General features: G+C 38.9%; 2 protein-coding genes and 1 non-coding gene across 3 annotated transcripts in view; 1 reads left to right on the top strand and 2 right to left on the bottom strand.

Moving 5' to 3' along the window:
* The window catches only part of GNAI3 (G protein subunit alpha i3), a 47,792-nt gene extending 20,761 nt beyond the window's left edge, over positions 1-27,031 (top strand). Inside the window, exons 2-9 of the mRNA XM_032155104.2 lie at positions 5,116-5,158; positions 5,275-5,416; positions 10,474-10,631; positions 13,705-13,833; positions 17,486-17,615; positions 17,999-18,152; positions 25,560-25,772; positions 25,863-27,031. Coding sequence (XP_032010995.1) covers positions 5,116-5,158; positions 5,275-5,416; positions 10,474-10,631; positions 13,705-13,833; positions 17,486-17,615; positions 17,999-18,152; positions 25,560-25,750 — 947 coding nt within the window. The 3' untranslated portion in view covers positions 25,751-25,772; positions 25,863-27,031. The remainder of the gene's footprint in view (positions 1-5,115; positions 5,159-5,274; positions 5,417-10,473; positions 10,632-13,704; positions 13,834-17,485; positions 17,616-17,998; positions 18,153-25,559; positions 25,773-25,862) is intronic.
* LOC116469653 (ribosomal biogenesis factor) lies at positions 18,931-19,346 on the bottom strand. The gene has a single exon (XM_032155105.3). The coding sequence runs from the start codon at positions 19,280-19,282 to the stop codon at positions 18,980-18,982; it is 303 nt and encodes a 100-aa protein (XP_032010996.1). The 5' UTR covers positions 19,283-19,346; the 3' UTR covers positions 18,931-18,979.
* LOC116469949 (U6 spliceosomal RNA) lies at positions 25,055-25,161 on the bottom strand. The gene has a single exon (XR_004248399.1). It is a non-coding gene; the product is annotated as a U6 spliceosomal RNA (small nuclear RNA).
* Positions 27,032-27,231: the final 200 nt, after the last annotated feature.

The following is a 27,231-nucleotide window of genomic DNA, read 5'->3' as shown; positions in this document are numbered from 1 at the left end:
TATTGGTGAATTTTTTTTTTTTGGTCTAACAGTGTTGATGATTATGTATCCAAACTGTAGAGAAACACAGGTGATTTTCTTTTTCTTTTTGCCAGGACAAGGTCTTGCTCTGTGCCCAGGTTTGAGTGCAGTAGCACAGTGGTAACTCACTGCAATCTTGAACTCCTGGACTCAAGAGATTTTCCTAAGTAGCTGGGATTACAGGTGTGTGCTACCAGGCCCAGCTAATTTTTTGTGTTATTTCTTGTTGTTTGTTTTTTTTTTTTTTTTTTTTGGTAGAGATGAAGTTGGCCTATGTTGCCTAGGCTGGTCTTGAACTCATGGCCTCAAGTGATCCTCCTGCCTTGGCCTCCCAGAATGATGGGATTATAGGTGTGAGCCAACCATGCCCTGTCCCCAGATAGTTTTCTAAGTTAATCCTCTCCCTTTATTCTCTGCAGATTGCCTTGCCTCTTTTATTGAGAATGAGACTAACATGGTTTCCTTCCTCCTTTTATTCCTAAAAATCTCCGTGACTTCGCCTCTCATCCTTTTCTTCTACTTATATAGGATATCCTTTTATGTTGAATGGATCCTATTCCATCCTGTTTCTGGGACCTTTCCAACTTTTTCTCCCCTCTGTATCCTAACCCCCTGCGCAGTTCCATCTCTTCTGCATACAGAGTCCTCTTCAATTCCTCCCTTTCCAAGCCATAGATGCTGTCTTTGCAGTATCCTTTGCATCTTCCCATTCTTTGTATTTCAACTATGACTTCCCTGGTGTATTGAAGATGGGCAACTGAATCTCTCCTTAAACTTGTGATAAATTTTTGAAAAAAGATAGATAAAATGTGCAGATAAAATTAGGAAGTTCCAAACACCACATGTGTTGTGGGGTAGGGAGATGGAACATAGGAAGCAGCTTGGGGAAAACACAACAATGAGATGTTATGAAAAGGGAGCTTACTGCTAGAACAGTGGAGCACAGAGAGTTGAGATAAAAGTGAAGAGCCCAGACCTAATAAGAAAGGGTTATAGAAAGTGTTTCAATAATTTGGAGAATTATTAGATAAACTGATGGTTTTAAAAATAGTGCCCCTGAGATGGAACTGGAAGCTCGGGAGAAGATATTAGTGTGATAATAAAGGGAAAGGCAAACTGACATTTTCTCAGGGAGCCTTGGAAAAATGTGAGAGAGGTAGGGCAACAGAGGGTTTTTTTTGTTTTTTTTAAAATCAGCACATCCGTAGGGTAGGATTAATGAGATAGGTAGAAATTGATTCTGAGATTAATAGATTTATTATTTCATTCAAGATAATCTCACATGAATGATGGAAATGTGGTTTTCAATATATAAAAGAATGGTACACATTAATTCATTAATCTCAACTTTTCTTAATTTAGTAGCTCTTGTTACTATGGATAATCTGGGAATTCTGTCTTTTAAACAATTTAAAATATAACTGGTATGCATTTGTATTTTCTTCCCAGAGTAGAATCATTGGATTTTTTAGATATGAATGAGAGATTCACCTTTTTATAACAGCATCCTAAGAAAGTCACTGTGTGCTACTTGAATATTAACTATTTAGTACTACCCCGATTATCGATTATGTAATAAAACAAGGTCATATATAAATGTACCTTTTGATTCTGTAAGAATGTAGTTGTCTAGAATTTTTATATTTGGATTTTAATTAACTTTTGGTTAGTAAAGTTGAGAAATATTTAGTAAAGAATCATGGTTACTAAATATTATTCATTGTTTAGTAATATTTATTTGAGTAGATAATTTATGTCATGACCAGTTTAAGGCCCTGGGAATGCAGGGATGAATAAGCCTTCATGGAGCTTATATTTTAGTGGGGAAGATAAGAAATGAGCTAATCTGTCATGTGAAGAAGTGGTAAGTGCTATGAAAAAACATAACACAGAATAAGGGGAGAGACTGTGACGGGGTGGGAGCTATTTAGATAGATTAGTCAGAAAAGGCTGTTCCTGTGAGGAAGAAAATCTTGCAAAACTTATTTCAGGTAACAGTAAACGCAAAGACAGGAAAGACAGAGTCAGGACCTAACGCAGTAAGAACCGGTTTGGTATGTTGGAGGAAAAGCAAGAATGCTGGTCTGACAAGAGCTGTGAGGACAAAGTGGAGAGTAACAAGAGATGAGGGTGAAGAGGTAGGCAGGGGCCAGAGTATATTGCACCATAATGCCCATGGATTTTGAGTATAATTGAAGATCGTGTGACAAGATCTAACTTGCATTTTACAAAGTTTATTCCACCTACTGACTGGCAAACTGGTTTTAGAAAAGGCAAGGTCTGAAGCACTGAACTATTTAGGAAGCTTTTGCAGTGATCTAGGCCTATGGTTTCCAATGTGCAGGAACAAACTGTTAAAACTATTATATTAACTATTTATATTGCTTTATTTAAAAAAATTAAGCTTTACTAATATTTAATATACAGATTGGCACTGGCGTCCTTGTCTTATCTGCACGTTAGTCACGTGTCACTTAACATTTTTGGCTTGAGCAACTGGTGAATGTTGGTGCCATTTACTGGAATGAGAAGACTGAGGAAGGAGCAGGGTTTGTTTTGAGGTGACAGTGAGTTGGGGAATCAGTATCTCAGTTTTGAGCATTTTAGGTTTGTGAAATCTAAATACCTACTAGAAATCTAATATCAGGTAGATGGTTTAGATATATGAATCTGGAGCCAAGGTTAGAAGCCAAGATTAGAGATCTAAATTTGGAAATCATTAGTATAGAGGCAGTATACACCAGCTTTGGAGCCAAACTATGAATGCAAATTTCAGTTCTGCCACTTACTAACTGTGTAATTATAGGCAAGTTACTTGACATCTGTCTGCATCATTTATCTCATCTGTAAAATGGGGGTAATAATGTCTACCTCAGGGTTATTGTGAGGATTAAATTAGTTACTACAAACAAAGTGGTTAGAACAGCGTGGCCAAGGGTATTCACTAGATGTTAACTGTTAGGATCAGTTTTTGAATAGTATTTAAGCCATGAGATTAGGGCCGGGTGCGATTGCTCACTTCTGTAATCCCAGCACTTTGGGAGGCCGAGGCAGGTGGATTGCTTGAGCCCAGGAGTTCAAGAGCAGCCTGGTGAACATGGTGAAACCCCGTCTCTACTAAAAATACAAAAATTAGCCGGGTGTAGTGGTGCGTGCCTGTAGTCCCAGCTACTCAGGAGGCTGAGGCAGGAGAATCACTTGAACCTGGGAGGCAGATGTTGCAGTGAGCCAAGATTGCGCCACTGCACTCCAGCCTGGGTGACAGAGCAAGAGTCTGTCTCCAAAAAATAAAGACCGTGAGATTAGATAACTTAGAGAATGAGTTTAGATAGGGAAAAGGGCCAAGGAGGGAGCTCTGAAGCAATACAACCTTTAGAATTCAGAAACTGGGCTGGGTACGGTGGCTCACGCCTGTAATACTAGCACTTTGGGAGGCCGAGGCAGGCAGATCACCTGAGGTCAGGAGTTTGTGACGAGCCTGGCTAATATGGCAAAAAACCCTGTCTCTACTAAAAATACAAAAATTAGCTGGGTGTTGTGGTGGGTGCCTGTAATCTCAGCTACTCAGGAGGCTGAGGCAGAAGAATTGCTTGAACCTGGGAGGCAGAGGTTGTGGTGAGCTGAGGTTGTACTGTTGCACTCCAGCCTGGGGTACAGAGCAGGACTCCATGTCAAAAATAATAATAATAATTCAGAAACCGGAGAGAGGAGATTGAGGAGTGAGGTAGGAATCAAACCTGAAGGGTGTGTTGGCTAGAAGCCTGCCTAATGAAGAAAATATTTCAACTTAGACAAATTCTCCTTGAGAGGCTAAGATGAGCACCAATAATTGACCAACTGGGTTTGTCAAGATGGAAGTTTTTGGAGACCTTGAGAAGTAGTTTCAGTAGAGTGGTGGGGATGAAAGCCTGATTAGCATAGCTGAAGGACAGAATTGGATGTACGAAATTGGAGACACCGAGTATAGATGGCACATTAGAGGAGTTTTGCCGCAAAGAGGGATAGAGAAAATGGTGTGGTAGCTAGAAGAAAATGTGTGGGGTCAAGGAAAGTTAGGGGTGTGTATGTGTGTTGATTTAAAGATGGAAAATATATAGTTTGTATGCTGATGAGAATGACCCAGTGGAAAGAAAAAAATTGATCATATTTGAGATATGGGAAATATCATGGGAAATTGCAGCAGCCATGACCTTGAGTAGGTAAAATGAAGGTGCATAAGGGGAGAAGTTGATTTTAAAACATTGGCAGAGACTTTTCATCCATTGATGAAGGTAGAGAATATTAATGGAGGTACAGAGAGACTGGTAGATGTCGTTGTGGGAAAATGAGGTAGTTTTTTCTGATTGTTTTAATTTTTATGGAAAAGTAGGGCAGGATCATCAGTTGAGAGTCAGAAGTGGGAAGGGGTTTATAAAATTTGAGAGAGAGGAGGTGGTGTGATATAGGCATCTTGGAAGATAGGAAAATAAGTTGACTAGGGAAGATCTAGCAGGTGGATTTGTCAAGGAGGTCGGAAGGCCAGCTTGACATTTGTGGTCATTTGTTTAAAGTGATCCAGCTGGCTAAGGAGGGCAGGGTGGTCTTGAGATGGCATATGGTGAGAAATTGATAGGAACAATGCCTTCTCTGCTTCTGTTTGATACATCTTTAGTCCTGTGACTGATAGTATTGCTCTCAGAACATTTCTCTGGTATAGGGAGGCAGCAACAGAGGAATTAATAAAAATGAATAGACCAAAAAATAATCATTTCATTTTTGCCCACATTCAGTGTTTATATCATGTTTTATGTAGCGAATGAGTTCCTCCAAAAGTTTATGTTGCCATCTGTCATTGGATATGCCTATTTTACACAAATGATACCAAGCAAGCCCTAGGACACTTTCAATAAATTATACTTGGTTGCTGAGTTATGTAAAGAAAGCAAAATGCTGTAGTGGAGAAGCTCCATACATTTTCTTGATAGACATGAAAGCCTCACCAAAATTTTCCCTAGGACCCGTGGTTTTCATCAATCTAGAGTTATCATTCATGTTGATATTATACTTTTATGTTGATTACCGAGAAATTCAAAGTCTGGTTTTCTTTTCTTACAGGTGCTGGAGAATCTGGTAAAAGCACCATTGTGAAACAGATGAAGTAAGTTGGAATGTGGCGTTTTGTTAGACTAGGATTTCTCTTAATGCATAAAAAGTCCATAGTATCTTTTCATTTTAGGTCCGTGGTGTTGACTTGTGGTTTTCTTTGTTTTAAAGAATCATACATGAAGATGGCTATTCAGAGGATGAATGTAAACAATATAAAGTAGTTGTCTACAGCAATACTATACAGTCCATCATTGCAATCATAAGAGCCATGGGACGGCTAAAGATTGACTTTGGGGAAGCTGCCAGGGCAGTAAGTGTTTCTCATTTCCTCTTCACTTGCTCTTATTCAGCAGATACAGTTAAGTTAAGCAAAATTTTTGCTTCATGTTTTAGGGAAATGAATTTAAGCAACAAGATAAAATGTAGCAAAGTACTTTGTGCTCACTTGAGAAGTGTTAGCAATCTACTTCAGCAGGTGTTAGATAAAACCACCCCAAGAGGAGCCTAGGAAATGGGATTCTGTGGGTGCACGGTAGGTTTCTGGGATAACTGTTCTATTCAATTGCTTTTTTCTTTTTTTAACAGCACTGTTGACTTTTATAGTAGTTGATAATAGTATATTAAAATAATCTAAGAGAAAGGTTGCCATGATATGTAGCTCTGCTCTCTGAGGTGTACAGATTAAAGGCCAAAATCAGCCTCCCAGAATAAATTCTGTAAGGACATGAGCACTAAGTCCAAATTCTTGAATATCTAAGTCAGATATTCAAGAATACTGTATACTACATGGAACCTTAGGCTACAGAATTGGAGTATAACATGCCCTAGTATAATTCTTTAATGCCTTGCACATGTCAGCTATTTAAAAAGTTGTATTATTATAATAATACTTAGTGGACCCTGAAGATCTAGTTTATAAAATTAGAGCATATGTAATTAGGATGTTTTATGCCATTGGGGAGGGCGCTGAAATGAAGGCAGGAGATCTTTGATATTATTAGCAGCTAAGATCCAGAGAAGGCTGGGAAATTATAGAATTATTTCCTACATCTAAGGGACTCACTGGCTGTATTCAGAGTGTCATACTTACGTGCCATGGCGAAATAAAAGGAAATGATTTGGGAAGTCTCCCTGGAAAGGCAAAACCTATATGTCTATGAAGTTGCTTAGGAACTCTTATAAGCCACTCCCAACTAATCAAATGCGAATTTATATTTAATAAAAACATAGGAAATTGTTGAGGGGAAATACTGAAAGGGTAGTCACAGTTGGATAGTGTTAGACTAGAAAGTGTCTTAGAAATGGCATAAAGGAAGAGGAGCTAGATTAGGGATTGTGAAATGAGAGACTTGTTATCAAAAAATAAGAAAGTATGTGAATGTGACTTTTATATTTTTGTGAAATATATCACATAGAGACTATTTTTCTATGCATCTGAGCAGGGAAGTTTGGCAGTCAAGCAAAAATAAAGCCTTTATCCTTGTCTTACCCTTTCCTATCCCTTCTCTCACCCCCTGCTTTTCTTTCCTTCTTTTCCTCTTTTTCTTCTTTATACCAGCTCTATCTGTGGTCTTATTTTTTCTTCCTCTGTTTTCTCATTTCTCCCTGTCACCTAACTCTACTTCTCTGTTGTATTTGTTGTATCTGGTAACTGGTCAGTAGCACTGTATTTATTCTCTTCCCTGTCTCTTGGTTTTTTCTCTATCTCAGTTATTTATTCTTTTAGTTTGTCCCTTTTCTCTTTCCCTCTTTAATTTTATTCCCCGCCGTCTGTCTTCCTTTATTTATCTCCCTACCCTTTCATTTCTTTTTTTCTTTTTTTTCTTTTTTTTGGAGACGGACTCTTGCCCTGTCGCCCAGGCTGGAATGCAATGGCTTGCTACAACCTCTGCCTCCCAGGTTCAAGCAATTCTCCTGCCTCAGCCTCCTGAGTATCTGAGATTACAGGCGCGCACCTCCATGCCCAGCTAATTTTTGTAGTTTTAGTAGAGATGGAGTTTCACCATGTTGGCCAGGCTGGTCTCGAACTCCTGACCTTGTGATCCGCCTGCCTCGGCCTCCCAAAGTGCCGGGATTACAGGCGTGAGCCACCGCGCCCGGCCCCATTTCTTTCCGTTATCAAATCAATTGTCATTAATCTTTGGGTCCTAACACTCCTGTGTCACCAGATGCAGTTGACATCATTAATCCCTCTCAGGCCTCCTAAATCATCCAGCTTTCTGGTGTCCACACAACCTAATCTGTAATCCTATATTATAATTTTTAAACATTCCTTTTTTTTTTTTCCTTCTGTGTGTAAGGTTTTATGTTTATAGCTCCTCTCTTATTGTCCTCTAGTGTTTTTGTTTGTTTGTTTTTTGAGGCGGAGTTTTGCTCTTGTCACCCAGGCTGGAGTGTAACGGTACGATCTCGGCTCACTGCAACCTCTGCCTCCTGGGTTCAAGTGATTCTTCTACCTCAGCCTCCCGAGTAGCTGGGATTACAGGCGCCCGCCACCATGTCTGACTAATTTTTGTATTTTTAGTAGAGATAGGGTTTCATCATGTTGGCCAGGCTGGTCTTGAATTCCTGACCTCAGGTGATCCACTTGCCTCGGCCTCCCCAAGTGCTGGGATTATAGGTGTGAGCCACTGTGCCCGGCCTCTACTCTAGTTTTTTATAGTTGGTTAGAGAGTGTGAATGGAAAATAGAGCTGGGTGTGGAATAGGTTCCTTTTTCACATCTGCTTAAGTGTGGAGGTGTGAAGTTTATTGTAAAGAGGGGCCTCCTCTTTTTTTTTTTTTTTTTTTTTGTTTTGAGACAGAGTTTCACTCTTATTGCCCAGGCTGGAGTGCAATGGTGTGACCTTGGCTCACCGCAACCTCTGCCTCCTGGGTTCAAGCGATTCTCCTGCCTCAGCCTCCCGAGTAGCTGGGATTATAGGCATGCACCACCATGCCCGCCTAGTTTTTTTCTATTTTTAGCAGAGACGGGGGTTTCTCCATGTTCGTCAGACTGGTCTGGAACTCCTGACTTCAGGTGATCCATCTGCCTTGGCCGCCCAAAGTATTGGGATTACAGGCGTGAGCCACCATTCCCGGCCAAGAGGGACCTCTTTATAGACCTTTAGAGAGGGTTTATTGTGGGGAAGCAAGAGCAGGTCAGTGGAAGAAATTAAGTGATAAGAAAAAAGTGTTTCCTCCTAAAAGAATATTTATAGAGTCAGGACAGCAAAAAAAGTAGTGCTTAATAAGGTTATTTGAATACGTGCATGGGTATAGGTCAAAGTTCAGAACCAGGGGATTATAAAGACTTCAAATGTTAGATAAAGCACCATACCTTGCATATGTAGAAGGACATGCTCACTGCTGAGTATGTTTGCCAATTTGTCTAATATTTCAACTTTTCTCATTCATTTGTTTAAAATTTTATCTTTGAAAAGAAAGGGAGGGGCATATAGATCTTAGCTAAGGTTTTTTTTTTTTTGAGATGGAGTTTTGCTCTGTCGCCCAGGCTGCAGTGCAATGGCACCATCTCAGCTTACTGCAACCTCCGCCTCCTGGGTTCAAGCAATTCTCCTGCCTTAACCTCCCGAGTAGCTGGGACTACAGGCACACGCCACCACACCCAGCTAATTTTTGTATTTTTGGTAGAGACGGGGTTTCACCATGTTGGCCAGGATGGTCTCAATCTCTTGACCTTGTGATCCGCCCGCCTCAGCCTCCCAAAGTGCTGGGATTACAGGCGTGAGACACCGTGCTCGACCAGCTAAGGTTTCTTAGAGTTGAGCCTAGTCTACCGCCATGCCACCTTGAATGCGCCTGATCTCAGAAGCTAAATGAGAGTGGATTGAGCCTAAATATTACTAGAAAGAATACAGGAAAGGATCACAAAGGAGGAAGTATTACTAGGTAAAAGCAATTAGAGCTGGAGACCCAGAGTTTGGCAAAAATAATTTGAGTGCACCATGGATGGTTTTGTTTTGCTAAGGTGGATGCACAAGTTCTGGTAATTCACGTCTTTGGAGTTTTTGGTTGTGAGTTCACCTGTGGTCTGAAATGACTTTTGTTTGTTAGTTTATTTGTCCTGATGACTACTTAAGATACAAATGATTGCTTCCCTTTCTCCTTTACTTTTTCATTACACATTATATACTTCTTAAATTTTTTATTTTTATAGTTATTTGGAATCTCTCAAGGTAGATAAATATTAGATGTGGATGGGAAAATCATCCCATGAGACCTGTGTTTATTTTTAAGCCAACAAGTAGGGATGGATAGAATAAAGCAAAACAATAAAAATCTCATAATCCATTTCTGTCCTCTCCCTCACATATTTTGTGTTTAAAAACTATAACCACCTAGAAAACTATGGCTATGTCTGGGCCCGGTGGCTCACACCTGTAATCCCAGCACTTTGGGAGGCCGAGGCGAGTGGATCACCTGAGGTCAGGTGTTCGAGACCAGCCTAGCCAACATGGCGAAACCCCTCTCTACTAAAAATAGAAAAATTAGCCAGGCGTGATGGCAGATGCCTGTAATCTCAGCTACTTGGGAGGCTGAGGCAGGAGAATTGCTAGAAGTCAGGAGGCGGAGGTTACAATGAGCCGAGATCACACCATTGCACTCCAGCCTGAGTGACAAGAGCAAAACTCTGTCTCAAAAAAGAAAGAAAGAAAGAAAGAAAACTATGGCTATGATTCATGAAGTTATGGTTACTTTCTTTTCCTCCTGCTCCCTTCCTTTCACTCTCTCAGAACATTATTATTCCTTATTCCTTTAGGGAAATCTAGGGACTGTTTGAATCTTTCCCTGAGGGATTTATTTCCCCCATTAGGCTTCTAGACTCCTTAAGTGCCTCCATCTCCTCTTCTTGTTCTACTGTCTGGGCTGAAGGCAAAGAAGAGAATACTTTTTTCTTAAACTTGATTAATGTTTTACTCCCTTTGAGGTGTTTAGACTTTACCTCTTATGTGCTAGTCTTTTTATTTCTATTTTTATTGTAGGCTTCCTTTAATAGAATGGGAATGTTTTACATAAGCCTGTCCCATAAACCAGTTTTTTTCTCTCAAAAATTATTAGCAGTCTGGATGGAGATTTGTGGGCTGGCCAGAAATGATCTTTTCTGGGGATAGTGGTGTGTGGAGGAGTGGTGGGGAAGTAAAATCATTCCTCAGCTCAGTTCTGGACTTAGAACTGTAGTGAAATGAGAATAAGAATAATTTATAATAATTTATAATTAATTCTGTCATGCTGGCCTGTCAGAAAAGGTCTGTGTAACAACTCCTCTTTTAACATAACATGTAATATGTGTATATTTTAAAGAGACTGTCATCAAGTCTTAAAGAAATGGAGAGTCATCTATCTCTTTCTTAACTGCTTTCTTCAGGATGACGCCCGGCAATTATTTGTTTTAGCTGGCAGTGCTGAAGAAGGAGTCATGACTCCAGAACTAGCAGGAGTGATTAAACGGTTATGGCGAGATGGTGGGGTACAAGCTTGCTTCAGCAGATCCAGGGAATATCAGCTCAATGATTCTGCTTCATAGTAAGTAATTTTTCTCTATGAAACTATAACAGAGAATAACTTGGTGACACTACAGAAAGTTTAGTACCCATCCTTAAGGAAATGTTTAAGTAATAGACACTCTTAGAAGCTTATAGGATACTTTATAAAAATTGTCTAAGTTTAGGATTATAGAGCCCTTGGTCATTTGTATGATTTGGAGAAAAAAGTTCCCTCTTGGAATGTAAATGGGAGACGTGGCACCACAAAATTAGTTCCATGGCATTTTATTATAAGCAAGTGAAGGAGGAGAGACATCTGTTGTGGCTGGGTTCTGAATCTATTCCAACTCATAAGTTCCCTCTATGTAAGGGCTTGGCACTGATAGCCAGCTAGAGAGGGAAATTAGAATTGTGGTATTCCTTTTTATGCAGCCAGCTCTCTGTGTCTGGGCCACACTGGATTTCACTAGTAAATCTTTTGCCAGATCACAATAGTAGACTTCGTATAGAAAGAGAAGGTTGAGTCATGGAATGAAGAAGTATCTTTCTGTCAAGGATATTATCTTGAGTGTTAACATAGTTTTAGAGAATTTGTAATGAATACTTATATTAAGCTATTACATGTTATCCTATTTTACCTCTTTTACATATACTTATTTATGAAGCCTAGATTCAGAATGTATTTTTTTTTTTGAGACGGAGTCTCGCTCTGTCGCCCAGGCTGGAGTGCAGTGGCACGATCTCTGCTCACTGCAAGCTCCACCTCCCAGGTTCACACCATTCTCCTGCCTCAGCCTCCTGAGTAACTGGGACTACAGGCGCCCGCCACCATGCCTGGCTAATTTTTTGTATTTTTAGTAGAGACGGGGTTTCAACGTGTTAACCAGGATGGTCTCGATCTCCTGACCTCGTGATCCACCCACCTCTGCCTCCCAAAGTGCTGGGATATTACAGGCATGAGCCACCGTGCCTGGCCCAGAATGTATTTTTTTTAATGTACTTTTGCGGGGCCTGGTGAGCACTTGTTATCTGTATTTCTTTCTGTACTAGATGAGGGTACTTTTAAGCATTAAGGTTTTTTCTCCGATATTACTGTTTTCCTACTTTTCACATCATCATTCTAGCTTAAATTGTTACAAGAAGAAATTAAATGATATAGTCAGGCTGTGCATAAGGACAGGGATACATTCTAAAAAATGCATCATTAGGTGATTTGTCATTGTGTGACATCGTAGAGTATGTGTACACAGAATTAGATGGTATAGCCTACTACACACCTAAGCTATATGGTATAGCCTGTTGCTCCTAGGCTATGAACCTGTACAGCATGTTATTGTACTAAATACTGTAGGCAATTGTAACATAATGGTAAGTTTTGTATATCTCAACATCTCAACATATAAAAGGGTAATGCAACGGCTATGATGTCACTAGGGGCTAGGAGTGTTTCAGCTCCATTATAATCTTACAGGATCAGTAGCATACATTTATGCAGTCTGTTGTTGACCAAAACATTGTTATGCAGCACATGACTGTATTTGAAAACTTGTTTATTCTTTCAGTGAGAACTTGGCTTTAGAAACATTTCAGGATTCTTGCCTACCTTTTAATAACATATTTTAGTTGCAGGTATTGATAGCTTGAATAATTCTACCAGTGGTCATCAAAGGTAGATTATAATTGCTTTTTTTCATCATTCATTCAGAAAGCTCTGAATCCTCTAACTACATGTGCTTATATTATAGAGATTTTCATAACTGTTGATCTAAGCTTGCCTCTTTACATTAGTGATAGTATTTGGTTTTATAGATCTTTAATGATTCACTTATATTGGTGCCATCTGCTCATCAGTTTTCTAGCCTGGAATCAGCAAAGAATACAGTTTTGAAGCAGTCTTTTAATTATTTCCCTGAACAAATTAATTTTTTTGGAGGTATTTACAATTTGTTTTTCGTTTAGATTAAAAAAACACGCAAACCTCCCCAACTCTTCTGTTTACTGAAAGAAAACAGAAAATATTCTTACTCACTATAGTTCTCTTAATTTTAGTTAATCAAACACCATTCTCTAATGTCCTGTCAAATGGTTAAACACACATGACCTATTAAGTTTAATTGTCTGAGGACTTTTGGTATAGTTTGGTTTTGGTATTATACAGTACACAGTTGATTTAGTATTACATTTCAGGAATTTTTCTTTAATAAGAAAATTTCCTGTTCCTATTGTTTTAATTTTTTAAATTGGCCTTCACAATTTAATTCTGTAGAATTAAACCTACTTTTGTGTCCAGGTGCGGTGGCTCACGCCTGTAATCCCAGCACTTTGGGAGGCCGAGACAGATGAATCACCTGAGGTCAGGAGTTTGAGACCAGCCTGGCCAACATGGTGAAACCCCATCTCTACTAAAAATACAAAAAATTAGCTGGGCGTAGTGGCGGGCACCTGTAATCCCAGCTGTTCAGGAGGCTGAGGCAGGAGAATCACTTGAACCTGGAAGGCGGAAGTTGCAGTGAGCCGAGATCGCACCACTGCACTGCAGCCCAGGTGACAGAGCGCGACTCTGTCTCAAAAAAACAAAACAAGACAAAATAAAACAAAAAACCCTACTTTTGTTAATGTATATTAACTTTAATTGTCCTACGTTGGATTCATATTTTTTCTTATTATTTATTTCTTTTTTTAAGAGACGGGGGTCTCACTCTGTCACTCAGACTGGTGTACGGTGGCACTCTGCAGCCTTGACCTCTTGGGTTCAAATGATCCTCCTGTTTCGCTCAAGGGTAGGAGGATTAGCTAGGACTACAGGCATGCACCACCATGGTTAGCTAATTTTTAAAATATTTTGTAAAGACAGGGGTCTCTTTATGTTGCCCAGGCTGATCTTGAACTCCTGGCCTCAAGCGATCTTCCTGCCTTGGCCTCCCAGAGTGTTGGGATTACAGGTGTGAGCCACCATGCCTGGCTTCTTATCATTTCTATGATACTGAAGAGCTGGTTCTGTTTTGCCACTTAGTAACTAGTAACAGGTTTAGAATAGGAACTAATTTAGTCTGTTCATTTGCTATGCACATGGTTGGCTTCACCAAGTAAAAGTAAATGTGTCTTTTATTTAGTTATCTAAATGATCTGGATAGAATATCCCAGTCTAACTACATTCCAACTCAGCAAGATGTTCTTCGGACGAGAGTGAAGACCACAGGCATTGTAGAAACGCATTTCACCTTCAAAGACCTATACTTCAAGTAAGTCATTAGCCTTTTTGCTAGGTGTGCCAAATACAAGTATCTTTCGTTTTAGTTTACCATCTCTTAATCAGGGTAAAATTTCTCTGGGCAGTATTCCTTGGTTTAAACTTAACATATTTATCAGCACTGTTTGAATATTTTAACTGAATAGAGGCCCAAACATCTCTTGTTTCTCCAGATAGCATCAAATGTTTGTGTCCATTTAGAGGAATTTAAATTCATAAATAAATTTAACTTGCCTCCCAGTAAAATTTTTCCTGTGATAACTGGTTTGTTTTAATTTTATTCTTTTCAGCTGCTTTTTTGTTAGACTCACCAAAACAGATATTGAATGTTTAATAGGATAACAATATTAAACTTATGAAAACCAGTTTTTTTTGGTTAGTTACATGGTTTTGTTTTGCCATTTTGATTTAAAATAGAAATGCTTTTCTCACCAGGGTCACTTCTTATTGGTTTGAATTTCCCTTCAAGTTGAATGGGATGGAGCAAGTATTGTCATGGCTCTTGAAGTAATTTGTGCATAGTGTCATGTACAATTAACTTCTTAATACAGTGCAGAATGGAAAATAGACTTGGGGATAGAGGTATTTTGGGTTGGAAGATGACATATAAACTGATTTTTTTGGTTTGTTTTTAAAATTTTATTTTTTTAGAGACAGGGTCTTACTCTGTCATCCAAGCTAGAGTGGAGTGGTGTGATCACGGCTCACTGCAGCCTTGACCTCCTGGGCTCAAGTGATCCTTCTGCCTCAGCCTTCCAAGTAGCTGGGACTATAGGCTCATGCCACTGTGCCTGGCTAATGTTTTAAAAAAATTTTATGTAGAGACAGGATCTCTCTTTGTTGCCCAGGCTGGTCTCAAATTCCTGGGCTCAGGCGATTCTCCCGCCTCAGCCTCTCAAAGTGTTGGGATTGCAGGTGTGAGCCACCGTGCCCAGCCCAACTGTGATTGTTTTAGAGAGAGAAAATTCTAGTATTCTAATACAAATAACTTTCTCATTAGCATTAGTAATTTTTTTTTTTTTTGAGACGGAGTCTTGCTCTGTCGCCAGGCTGGAGTGCAGTGGTGCGATCTCGGCTCATTGCAATCTCTGCCTCCTGGATTCAAGTGATTCTCCTGCCTCAGCCTCCCGAGTAGCTGGGAGTACAGGCGCGTGCCACCACGCCTGGCTAATTTTTTTTTTTTTTGTACTTTTAGTAGAGATGGGCTTTTACCGTGTTAGCCAGGATGGTCTCTATCTCCTGACCTGGTGATCCGCCCACCTTGGCCTCCCAAAGTGCTGGGATTACAGATGTGAGCCACCACACCCAGCAGCATTAGTAATTCTAAAACTAGCCTCAGCTTGTCTCTGTGTTAATGGTCTTTTATAAATATTAGAAATGTTTTTTGGTTCCCATTTTCTTCTTTTGTGACCTTTGAGATTAGGAGTAAACTTTTCCCCTTCAATATACCATGTGTTCTTTAGTTATGTCATTATGCGTATATGTAGAATGTGATGTTTGGTATTATTGCATACAGATGTAACTACTACCTCAAATCCTCTCAGTTTTTTCTCTGAAAACAACTCTTCCACAGGATTTGTGAAATCCACATAGGGTTTACATATTACTAGATACCAGTCGGGGTCTTGAAATCCTAATACACCAAACTAGATTTTTTCCTGGTGCAGGAAAATAGCAGTTCAGCAATGAATGCTTTTAGAATAGACTTGCTGCTTATCTTTAGTACTGATGAATTTATTTAGCAAGAGCAGCAAAGACCACATGGATTATCACTCGTGAGACCATAAGAATGAGATTTCTTTGTATAAGGTTTGTAATCTACTTATAATTAAAAGTTGTGATCATTATTTAGTGTTGGAAACTTTCTTATGGGTGGTGTTATATAGATCAGTCTTTAGTTAGGCAAATCCTAACTGTCCTGTCTTTTTATGCCATGATCAATAGCCAGATCTAATTAAGGTGCCACACCTACTTGATTGTTGGCATGTAGATATCTTGTTATGAAGTACTATCATTTCTTCCTTTTCCTCTTCTCTCTAGGCAAAACTACTATCCATTTATTCAAACATTTATTGAGCATCTACCATATGCAAGGCATTGTGTAATTGCTTACTTGCCTCTCAGTTAATGAGGTAATGTTTATAAAATGTTGATCTCTTAGTGAATGATATTGTAAATGTTAATATGTGCTAAAAGCCCACCTTGGAACTTCACAGTGTTATACAGACTTTGTAGAAGAAAATGGGGGAGTAAATTGAAGTTACTGGTGTGTCTCCCCTTGAGACTTCCATGGTGAAATATATGATGTTAGCCTTCCTAAAACCTGTATTATGACCCTATATTAAAGCCAACTTGTGATTACATCATTTCAGGTGTCATGACCAAAGGTCAAAAAGAATTGTGCAAGATCAACCCAAAGGAAGAGTTGGGTCATAAAGAGATAATTCCTTTCAAGTATACATTGAGAAATCACCAACTGTGTCTTATTTCTTTCAATTTCTGGGGGAAAACATCTCTGGAAATGTAGGCCTCTAGTCACTATAGATCTTATACATTAAACCAGTTTGGCAGAGTTTAGCCTTTAAAAATTTTATCATTTTCTTCAAACACAGATCACAAGTAACAATTTGCATGCATACGTCGTCAGACCTAAGTATCAGCTAAAACACAAAGCAGTGCAGATCTTTTTACTATAGAAAGGTAGTTGAGGATGCTGTTGATAGAAGTTCAGCAGTTGACTCAGAATACCAAGTAAGTCATCCAGAAGACAGTATTGGACTAAAACTAATCTGGAGTGTAACATAAAGTTTGTGAACAGTTGAGACTTTGTTTTTATTAATTAGGTTTAAGTAAGACTCGGAGTTTGGAAATACTGGTCAAGGCTGTTTTTTAGTTATTGGGTTCATAGAGTCCTACCATAAAAATATAATTTATTTGTTTTTACAATTAATCTCCAATTTTTTTTTAAGGTAAGGAAAACAAACTTAATAGGGAGAAGTTATGGAAGCAGAGTGCAAATAGGGCATTTAGGGGCAAACCATTTTGAGAGTCAGGACATGGGTGCTGGAGTTAAGAGTGCCTAGGTTCAGATCCCCAGTCCCTGTTTGTTAGTAGTGTACCTTTGAGCAAATCATTTAACATTGAATGTGCCTCAATTTCTTTATCTGTATAATTGGGATAATAATAATAGTACTTCTAGGAGTGTTACAAGGGCAAAATGAGTTAAGATGTTTAGTAGTAGTGTCTGGCACCATGGTAAGCACTCAATAAATATGCCATTATTATTATTATTATCTCAAACTGTATTATTTAGCTCTTTGCTTTTCCTTCTTTTCCCCTCCTTCCTTTAATCCATTTCAGTGCTTATTCTGCTGACTTTTCACACATCTGGTACAAGCTTTGATAGAGAGGAGGCTCAACTATCTAAAATGAGAATCTAGATTATTCACAAATTTTATTTTCTTATGTTGTTGTCTTGTACTTTTAGCCAGGATAATTATTTTGACTGCATTTAATCTATTCTTTGTCTTCTATTATAAATGAAGTTTTGAATATGTAATAGTGGGAAGTTTCCTAATCATTTCAGTTTAGGGAAAGGTGTATGTGTGACCTTGCTGAATTTGCTTTCTTTCCCCCTTGCGCAGGATGTTTGATGTAGGTGGCCAAAGATCAGAACGAAAAAAGTGGATTCATTGTTTTGAGGGAGTGACAGCAATTATCTTCTGTGTGGCCCTCAGTGATTATGACCTTGTTCTGGCTGAGGACGAGGAGATGGTATGTTGGAGCTTCTGGTAAAAAGCCTGTCCAATGTAGCCAGGAAATGGAAAATAACTTATTAGGAAGATTGTCTGCATCCATTTCCTCATTCAACCAAAACTTAGTATCTTTAAGTTTTTTGATCTGTGCCCTATTACTCTAAAAAAGATGTTATAGCCGCATTGAGTATGTGGAAAGGATGTTAGCCAGCCCTTCCTCCTACCTCCTCTCCCCCAAAAATTACAAAAATGAGGACTGACACTCAACTTTATCTTATTGGTGTTTGACTTATTTCCATGAATGCCATTTAGTGCTGCAGAACCTGTTGGTTTGTCTTTTTCATTAAGTTAATCCACTTTTACCCTTTGCTACTGACCTATCATCCTTTATTTCTTTTTCAGAACCGAATGCATGAAAGCATGAAACTGTTTGACAGCATTTGTAATAACAAATGGTTTACAGAAACTTCAATCATTCTGTTCCTTAACAAGAAAGACCTTTTTGAGGAAAAAATAAAGAGGAGTCCGTTAACTATCTGTTATCCAGAATACACAGGTAAGGGGTTATGAAAGATTTTATTGGAGGTACACATCTTGCTTAGATCAACACTTTGGTGACATTCATAAAACTGCCTTTTTTTTTTTAATGATGGGGAGAGTATTCAATGATAGTGGCATTGGCATTAAGCCTGTGATTAAAACCCCCTGAGTCAAGAGTGCCATATCAGGCCGGGCGCGGTGGCTCACGCTTGTAATCCCAGCACTTTGGGAGGCCGAGGCGGGCAGATCACGAGGTCAGGAGATCGAGACCACGGTGAAACCCCGTCTCTACTAAAAAATACAAAAAAAATTAGCCGGGCGTGGTGGCGGGCGCCTGTAGTCCCAGCTACTCGGAGAGGCTGAGGCAGGAGAATGGTGTGAACCTGGGAGGCGGAGCTTGCAGTGAGCCAAGATCGTGCCACTGCACTCCAGCCTGGGCGACAGAGCGAGACTCCGTCTCAAAAAAAAAAAAAAACGAGTGCCATATCAGACACAGTTGAGTTTTCTGTGTTTATTTTAAATTTCTATCTTCATTTTTTGAGGAAAATAAAAAAGGAGAAAAAGTAAATTTGGGAGCTGGGCATGGTGGCTATAATTCTAACTACTTGGAAGGTTGAGGCAGGAGGATCATTTGAGCCCAAGAGTTTGAGATCAGTCTAGGTAACATAGTGACACCCTGTCTCATAAAGTAAAATTTGGTATATGTTAATAGAGAATAATACTTTTTTTTTTTTAATTGTACGTTAAGTTTTAGGGTACATGTGCGCAATGTGCAGGGTTTTTTTTTGTATAAAACATTTAATTTATTGGTCTTTGTGGAGAATTAGATGCATCACCACTATATTACAACAGAGCCATTAATCTTGTAGCTTCATCAACATTAACTGGTTTGCTTTCATGACGCTGCTGAGGAATCAGTTCTTTCTGTAGAGGTTCAAGTGAAGTGCTTTTTGAGAAATGTGCAAGTTCCTTTTGTACATTTACAAAAGCTTTATTTACTCTGTTAACTTTTTCCTCATTCATAATGTTTATCTTCTTAAGATTAGTGGTAACTGGTTTTGCTTTGTTTTTAGCCTTAAAGTTTTTTTGGCTGGCTATATGAAATACATTACTGGACTTCGGCCCTCTTAATTTGTTCTTGGCCATTGTCAGAAATTTAATACTTGCGTGCAGCTTTTTAAGCTCCAGGTGACGCCATCTGGCACCTACGGCGTCTGCCAATGTGCAGGTTTGTTACATATGTATCCATGTGCCATGTTGGTGTGCTGCACCCATTAACTCGTCATTTAGCATTAGGTGTATCTCCTAATGCTATCCCTCCCCCCTCCCCCCACCCCACAACAGTCCCTGGAGTGTGATGTTCCCCTTCCTGTGTCCATGTGTTCTCGTTGTTCAATTCCCACCCATGAGTGAGAACATGCGGTGTTTGGTTTTTTGACCTTGTGATAGTTTACTGAGAATGATGATTTCCAGTTTCATCCATGTCCCTACAAAGGACATGAACTCATCATTTTTTATGGCTGCATAGTATTCCATGGTATATATGTGCCACATTTTCTTAATCCAGTCTGTCGGTGTTGGACATTTGGGTTGGTTCCAAGTCTTTGCTATTGTGAATAGTGCCGCAATAAACATACGTGTGCATGTGTCTTTATAGCAGCATGATTTATAGTCCTTTGGGTATATACCCAATAATGGGATGGCTGGGTCAAATGGTATTTCTAGTTCTAGATCCCTGAGGAATCGCCACACTGACTTCCACAATGGTTGAACTAGTTTACAGTCCCACCAACAGTGTAAAAGTGTTCCTATTTTTCCACATCCTCTCCAGCACCTGTTGTTTCCTGACTTTTTAATGATGGCCATTCCAACTGGTGTGAGATGGTGTCTCATTGTGGTTTTGATTTGCATTTCTCTGATGGCCAGTGATGATGAGCATTTTTGCATGTGTTTTTTGTCTGCATAAATGTCTTCTTTTGAGAAGTGTCTGTTCCTGTCTTTTGCCCACTTTTTGATGGGGTTGTTTTTTTTTTCTTGTAAATTTGTTTGAGTTCATTGTAGATTCTGGATATTAGCCCTTTGTCAGATGAATAGGTTGCGAAAATTTTCTCCCATTCTGTAGGTTGCCTGTTCACTCTGATGGTAGTTTCTTTTGCTGTGCAGAAGCTCTTTAGTTTAATTAGATCCATTCATCAGTTTTGGCTTTTGTTGCCATTGCTTTTGGTGTTTTAGACATAAAGTCCTTGCCCATGCCTGTGTCCTGAATGGTAATGCCTAGGTTTTCTTCTAGGGTTTTTATGGTTTTAGGTCTAACATGTAAGTCTTTAATCCATCTTGAATTAATTTTTGTATAAGGTGTAAGGAAGGGATCCAGTTTCAGCTTTCTACATATGGCTAGCCAGTTTCCCAGCACCATTTATTAAATAGGGAATCCTTTCCCCATTGCTTGTTTTTGTCAGGTTTGTCAAAGATCAGATAGTTGTAGATATGTGGCATTATTTCTGAGGGCTCTGTTCTGTTCCATTGATCTATATCTCTGTTTTGGTACCAGTACCATGCTGTTTTGGTTACTGTAGCCTTGTAGTATAGTTTGAAGTCAGGTAGCGTGATGCCTCCCAATATGTTGAAGAAAATACAAGGGTAAATTGTAATCATTGTGCCCAAGAAACTGACATGTAGTTGCAGAGGGACATAAATAATTTTATTATAGTGTTTAATTGCACATAAATAGTTTTATTATAGTGCAAAATGTGCATTAATAGAAGTGGAGTAGAAGTAGTTACTTCTGATGGGGTCATTGTAGTCTTTTTCTAGAGCTACTAAGAGGATGAAATAGAAATCATCAGGCAGACGGGAATAAAAGCATTTTAGAAAAGAGGAATTGCATATATGAGAATATGGAGGTAGAAAAATGTTATGACCAGTTGTGGAACCCAGAAGGAATTTGGTATTACTAGAGTTTACAGTGGCAGGGAAGAAGTGGTTGGAGAGATGGTCAGAGATCAACTCATGGAGGGCCTTATATCTCATGCTGAGACAATGATGATCAGTTGAAGGTTTAATATCCTACCATGATCTGTATCATGGGGTACATGATAGAGAAGAAACTGTGCTTTAGAAAGATTATGCAATAAATAATAAAGATAGATAGTAGGGGATTTGAATTAGTAAGAACTCAGGATGGAAATAAAAACTTTTGATGGGGATTAAGGGATATATCATAGAACCCAAGGGCAAGAATGGACAGGTCTTAGAATAGAATTAGAACTAGGAAATAATTGTCAGGAACCCTGGAAGCACTCTTTATCCCCATCTTTTTTCTCTCCTCTCTGTGTATCTTTTTTATTATTCTTTCCTTCCTTACCACCTTTCTCTGCTATTCAGTTTATGTGATAACAGCCTAGTCACAGTTTCTGTATCTCTGGCAAAAAGATCAGACTAGGCTGGGCGCGGTGGCTCAGGCGTGTAATCCCAGCACTTTGGGAGACTGAGGCGGGTGGATCATGAGGTTAGGAGATTGAGACCATCCTGGCTAACACAGTGAAACCCTGTCTCTACTAAAAATACAAAAAAAAAATTAGCCGGGCTTGGTGGCGGGCGCCTGTAGTCCCAGCTACTCGGGAGGCTGAGACAGGAGAATGGCGTGAACCCAGAAGGCAGAGCTTGCAGTGAGCCGAGATCGCACCACTGCACTCCAGCCTGGGTGACTGAGCAAGACTCCATCTCAAAAAAAAAAAAAAAAAAAAAAAGATCAGACTAGACTGGGATTGCTTGGCCTTGGTTTCAAATTCCAAGGAGAGAGATTCTGGCCGTGGTTAAGTCAGGCAGAAATCTGTAGGCCAGTCAGTTGAGGTTGGGCACAAATGTAACTGCCAGGGATGGATCACTATGAAACTTATAGATCAGAGTCAGGTATTTCCAGAGAAGGGGAACTCTTATTAGCGGAGACACTGTAAATGCTTTCCATAATAAAGTGAGGCCGGGTGCAGTGGCTCATGCCTGTAATCCCAGCACTTTGGGAGGCTGTGGCAGGTGGATCATGAGGTCAAGAGATTGAGACCATCCTGACCAACATGGTGAAACCCTGTCTCTACTAAAAATAGAAAAATTAGCTGGGCATGGTGGTGTGCACCTGTAATCCCAGCTACTCGGGAGGCTGAGGCAGGAGAATCGCCTGAACTTGGGAGGTGGAGGTTGCAGTGAGCCGAGATCGCACCACTGCACTCCAGCCTGGTGACAGAGTGAGACTCCATCCGTCAATCAATCAATCAATCAATCAATAAAGTGAAGGGGTAAAGCAGGGGTAAGGAAGTGGGAAGAGTCAGAGGTACTCCCAGGTTTCTGTCTTGGATGCTGGTGCTGTGACCTGAATTCATGTATAGGAATGTTGATTTTTAATTATTTATAGAACGTTGAAATAATATCTCATGGACAGTTATATTCGAAGTTGAGGAGAGGTAGGGGTTTGAGATCATCAGTAATGAAAACATGGAAATGGGTGAAATGACCTATGGAGATATTATTATAGAATGAGGAGAAAAAGGACCACAGATAGAATGAGAGAGATAGAGAGCAGCCTCTATTGGCAGGAGAGGAAGAAATATATCATAACCAAAAGGAGAGGTTAAAAAGTGAGTTGATTAAATATTTCAGTCAACAGTGTTATCTGCAGATAAGTAAGATACATACTGAAAAAGGGCCTTTAGAGTTAACAGTTAGGAGGTTGTTGACCTGCTGTTGAGAGCAGTGTCAGCGGAAAGTTGAGTACAGTGAGTTACAGAATGGAAAGTGAAGAAAGAAGTCAAGTGTAGACTACTCTTGAGCAACGTGGGTTTAAAGGGAAAGGAGAGATTTAAGAATGTTTATAGGCTGAGGGCTAAGATCCTATAAGCAAAAGAGATATATTAAAAAACAGATGTAATTGAAGGAGCAAGATTTGCAAGCAGGTGGGAAAAAAGGAATTAAGAGTCTAGGTAGGATAAATGGATAAACAAATTGTGTTATATACATACAATGAATATTACTTACCCAAGAAAAGGAATAATAATAAATGGTACAACTTGTATGAAACTCAAAACACTGTGCTAAGTAAAAGAGGCCAATACTTCTATTATATGATATATCCAAAATAGGCAAATTACTATCCATAGAGACAGAAAGCATATTAGTGGTTATGAGAATTGGGAGAATGGGAAGAAAAGGGAATGACTACTTAATGGGAATAGGGTGTTGAAAAAGTTTTGTCGCTAGAGAGAGGTGGCGATTGCATAACATTGTGAATACACTAAGTGCCACAGAATTGTACCCTTTAAAATGGTTAAAATATCTGTTATGTTAATTTTCCTCAATAATTTTTTAAAAAGAGTATAGGTAGAGCAATTGATTTTTGAGCAAGAAGTAAGACACCTCTAAGACCAGAAGTACAAATAAGTGCAGATATGTAACATTTTGAGTGAGGTGGTAGGCCAAAACATTGAAATATAGTTTAATCCTCATGGCCTCTGTTTCCTCAAGAAAGTTGGAAATTTGGTTACCTGTTCAGAGTAAAGAACAGAGGGAGGTGAGAATCAGGTGAGTTTATAGAAAGCCACCAAGTTTTAGGATTGGGGGAGAGATATGTAAGACAAGTAAAAGAATTGGCATTAATGTTGAAGGCCCAGCTTAGAGTCTTCACACAAAGCAAAGACCCTTTAATATCATATCCATTTTCTTTGTTGTTGTTAACTTCCAAGCCTGTCCTCCATTGTCTTCATTCTGCGTACAGATTCTTACAGTCCTTATTTGCCAGGTATTAGTATCTGTTCCTAGCAGACAAAATTCACTTTTCACTCATCTGCCTCCTTTAATTTACAGAGGTTGTTTTCCAGATTTTAAGAACCTGCTTCAAGCACCTACGAAGCTGTTTTCCTTCAGTTCTTTAAATATTTTAATTAATATTCTTTTCCTTTCCTTTTTTTTTTTTTTTTTTTTTTTTTGGGACGGTGTCTTGCTCTGTCTCCCAGACAGAAATGCAGTGGCACGATCTCAGCTCACTGCAACCTCCGCCTCCCAGATTCAAGTGCTTCTTGTGCCTCAGCTCTACTACAGGTGCCCACCACCAGGCCTAGCTAATGATTTTTTTATTTTTAGTAGAGACGGGGTTTCACTATGTTGGCCAGGCTGGTCTTGAACTCCTGACCTCAAGCGACCCACCTGCCGCGGCCCCCCAAAGTGCAGGGATTACAGGTGTGAGCCACCACATCCAGCTCCTTTTTTCTTAAGCTCCATTTTGTTACCTGGTCTTCTTTATATCTTTGTTATTGATATTTTTGTTATGCTTAATGTTACTGAAAATAGCCTGTAGTTTACTGGAATAATGAATTGTCTTTGTTGCGTTTCCCTGGCTCTATAGCCAGTTTCTAAGGCTACTCTAAAGGTTCCATAAGTAGACAAGATGGTGTAAAAAGCAGGTGATTTAAGGGTATTAATTACAAATATTGTTGAGATAGGCTTTACTTTTGGTTCCTGTCACCTTTCTTTTTGTAAAAAATAGGAGCTTTATTGAGATATAATTCAGAAACCCTAAAATTCATTCTTTTAAAGTGTATTGCTTTTCCTTATTTAAATTATTACCTTAAGGCTTTGAAGCTAAACCTTCTTAAAACTGTGGAATGATTTTGAAAAGAACAATTTACCTTGTTGAATTCCTTTTTTGTTGTTGTTTTAATACAAACAATCCCGTAGCGTTTATTGCCATCTTGTAGTAACATAAGGGTAATCAAAACACTATGAATGAATGTTCATATTGGACAAAGGACATCTAAAAGCAAACTGTACCCTTCTCAACAATTTCTCACTTCATTGATCCTTTCTAGTTGGAGACACTTTGTAGCAGAGTAATATTATCTCCTTTTAGCATGATCCGACCCAGTTGTTTTCAAAAATATGGAATGCTTCACGAATTTGCGTGTCATCCTTGTGCGGGGGACATGCTAATCTTCTCTGTATTGTTCCAATTTTGGTACATGTGGTACCGAAGCAAGCACTACCCTGTTGAATTTTTATTCCAAGATCACCCCAAGGAACACAACCTCTCAGACCTTTTAAGCAATTGTGTTCTCTAGAAATGTACCTTCCTACTTTCCTAGTTTCCTTTTGTACTTTCTAGATTTTTTTAACTGAAAAGTCTAAATGAAAGGGTAAAGAGAAACTTAACATTATGTTTTCCTCAATCTTTGTGTTTGATGATTTTTTGTTACCATGAGAGTCCACACTCACGAAGAACCTAATTATAGGAACACCTAATGATTATAGAAATAGAGAATTCTATTCATATTTAACTGGGTTATGTTCCCTCTCCGTAAGTAAATGGTAATGGTCTGACTTAGTTGAGTTCAGGCAGCTTTTAACAATTTGAACTGAGAGTACTGGGTGTCCATTTTAGGTTCCAATACATATGAAGAGGCAGCTGCCTATATTCAATGCCAGTTTGAAGATCTGAACAGAAGAAAAGATACCAAGGAGATCTATACTCACTTCACCTGTGCCACAGACACGAAGAATGTGCAGTTTGTTTTTGATGCTGTTACAGATGTCATCATTAAAAACAACTTAAAGGAATGTGGACTTTATTGAAAAGCATGGATGTTAGTGAAAGGTAAAGTTTCATACAAGGTAGTTATAGTGCTACAGTGATGTCTCTTGACTTTGTAAACTTTTTCTAATTAAGAATATTCTTCTCTTCTAGTTACTACAGTGTGGAGTGTTGAGACCAGACACCTTTTGCTGTCTCATGGGGCAGCTACAAGCATGAACGGGACCAGGGAATGGCAGCAGCATGCAGAATCTTAGCACTCTTTAGCACAATATTCTGTATTAGGGAACTTTTAATTGACATGAGATGCTAAAGTCAGACATTGGAATTGGAAGAACTGTAAAGTGTGATTCGATCATCAAGACATCACTTGGATTTCTTAATCTTAAATGCTTATGGAAGATGTGAAGTTGAGGTGCTGCATTCTAGAACTTCAATATGTAGCTTACTCTTTTTTCCCCCCTTCTTAAACCACCAGTGGTTCATTTTTAAGGTTTTTTCATCAAGAAAAGAATAACTTTACTAAATTTTATTTCTTTATTTACGAAAGAATCTTTATTAAAACACAAACAATCTTAACTATGCACATGATGTGACCAGATCATCTTGAAAATATTCCTCTTTAGTAGGAACTCTTTGTTTTTAACTCTTGGTATGGTCAGAATATAATACTTCCATAATTACTTACAATTCTTGCCAGCTACTGGGGCTATAAATACAACTTTCTTTATGAAATTTATGTTATTATCCTGCTCAAAGTACCATTATGGTTTCCATATGGTAATTACATTGGAAAGTTCTGCAATAAGATTCTAGTTCTCTCTTTTCTTTAAGCTTATGGTTGAAGGTTAACCTTGTTTGTGCAGATTACCAAATTACTGCTGATGTAGTATGATAAAGTCAGCTTCTTGGATACAGACACACCCAGGGCAGCTGCCAATCAGAAATGCAAATTGCTAAATTCCAAACAGAACCAGTGTCTTTGCTGCTACATATTTACTAAATTGACTACTTTGATTCTTGCTTGTTTGTCTCAGTTATAGGGAGTTTTGTACAAGGTGCCTCTTGTTTTTCATCTTCATGGCCTTTTCTGTTGAGAAACATCTAAAGTGTATTAACAGTGCATGCTTTTACTTTGTAAATGTGGTGCCAAATCCCTGTTTGCCATCGTTTTTACTGTACCGATGTTAACTGTAGTAATCCTTAGTCAGTATGTTCTTTTGCTGAAACTGTTGCATTTTGGGACTTTTTTCCACTTTGTCATGTGTACATTTTTAATCTGTTATAGTTGGCGGCAGTATTAAAATGGTGAGTAAAGAGCCCAGGTTTGCTCCTGTTTGTAACTAGTCTTTTCTGGAAATACTGTCTTCTGTTTCCTTTTGCCTTTGCAGAATGTGCTTTAGCCTTTGTCTGAGAATGGGTTTAGGTAGAAGGGTTTCCTGAAGGTCTAGTCTTTTGGTGTAATAGTATTGTTGAACCTTAGGTTTTATGTTATATCTGCATATGAGTGATATGTGATCAT

Source organism: Hylobates moloch, unplaced genomic scaffold (assembly GCF_009828535.3).
Source record: "Hylobates moloch isolate HMO894 unplaced genomic scaffold, HMol_V3 SCAFFOLD_5, whole genome shotgun sequence".
Lineage (NCBI taxonomy): Eukaryota > Metazoa > Chordata > Mammalia > Primates > Hylobatidae > Hylobates > Hylobates moloch.
Note: the sequence above shows the minus strand (reverse complement) of the source record. Positions and strands in the feature narration are given on the sequence as shown.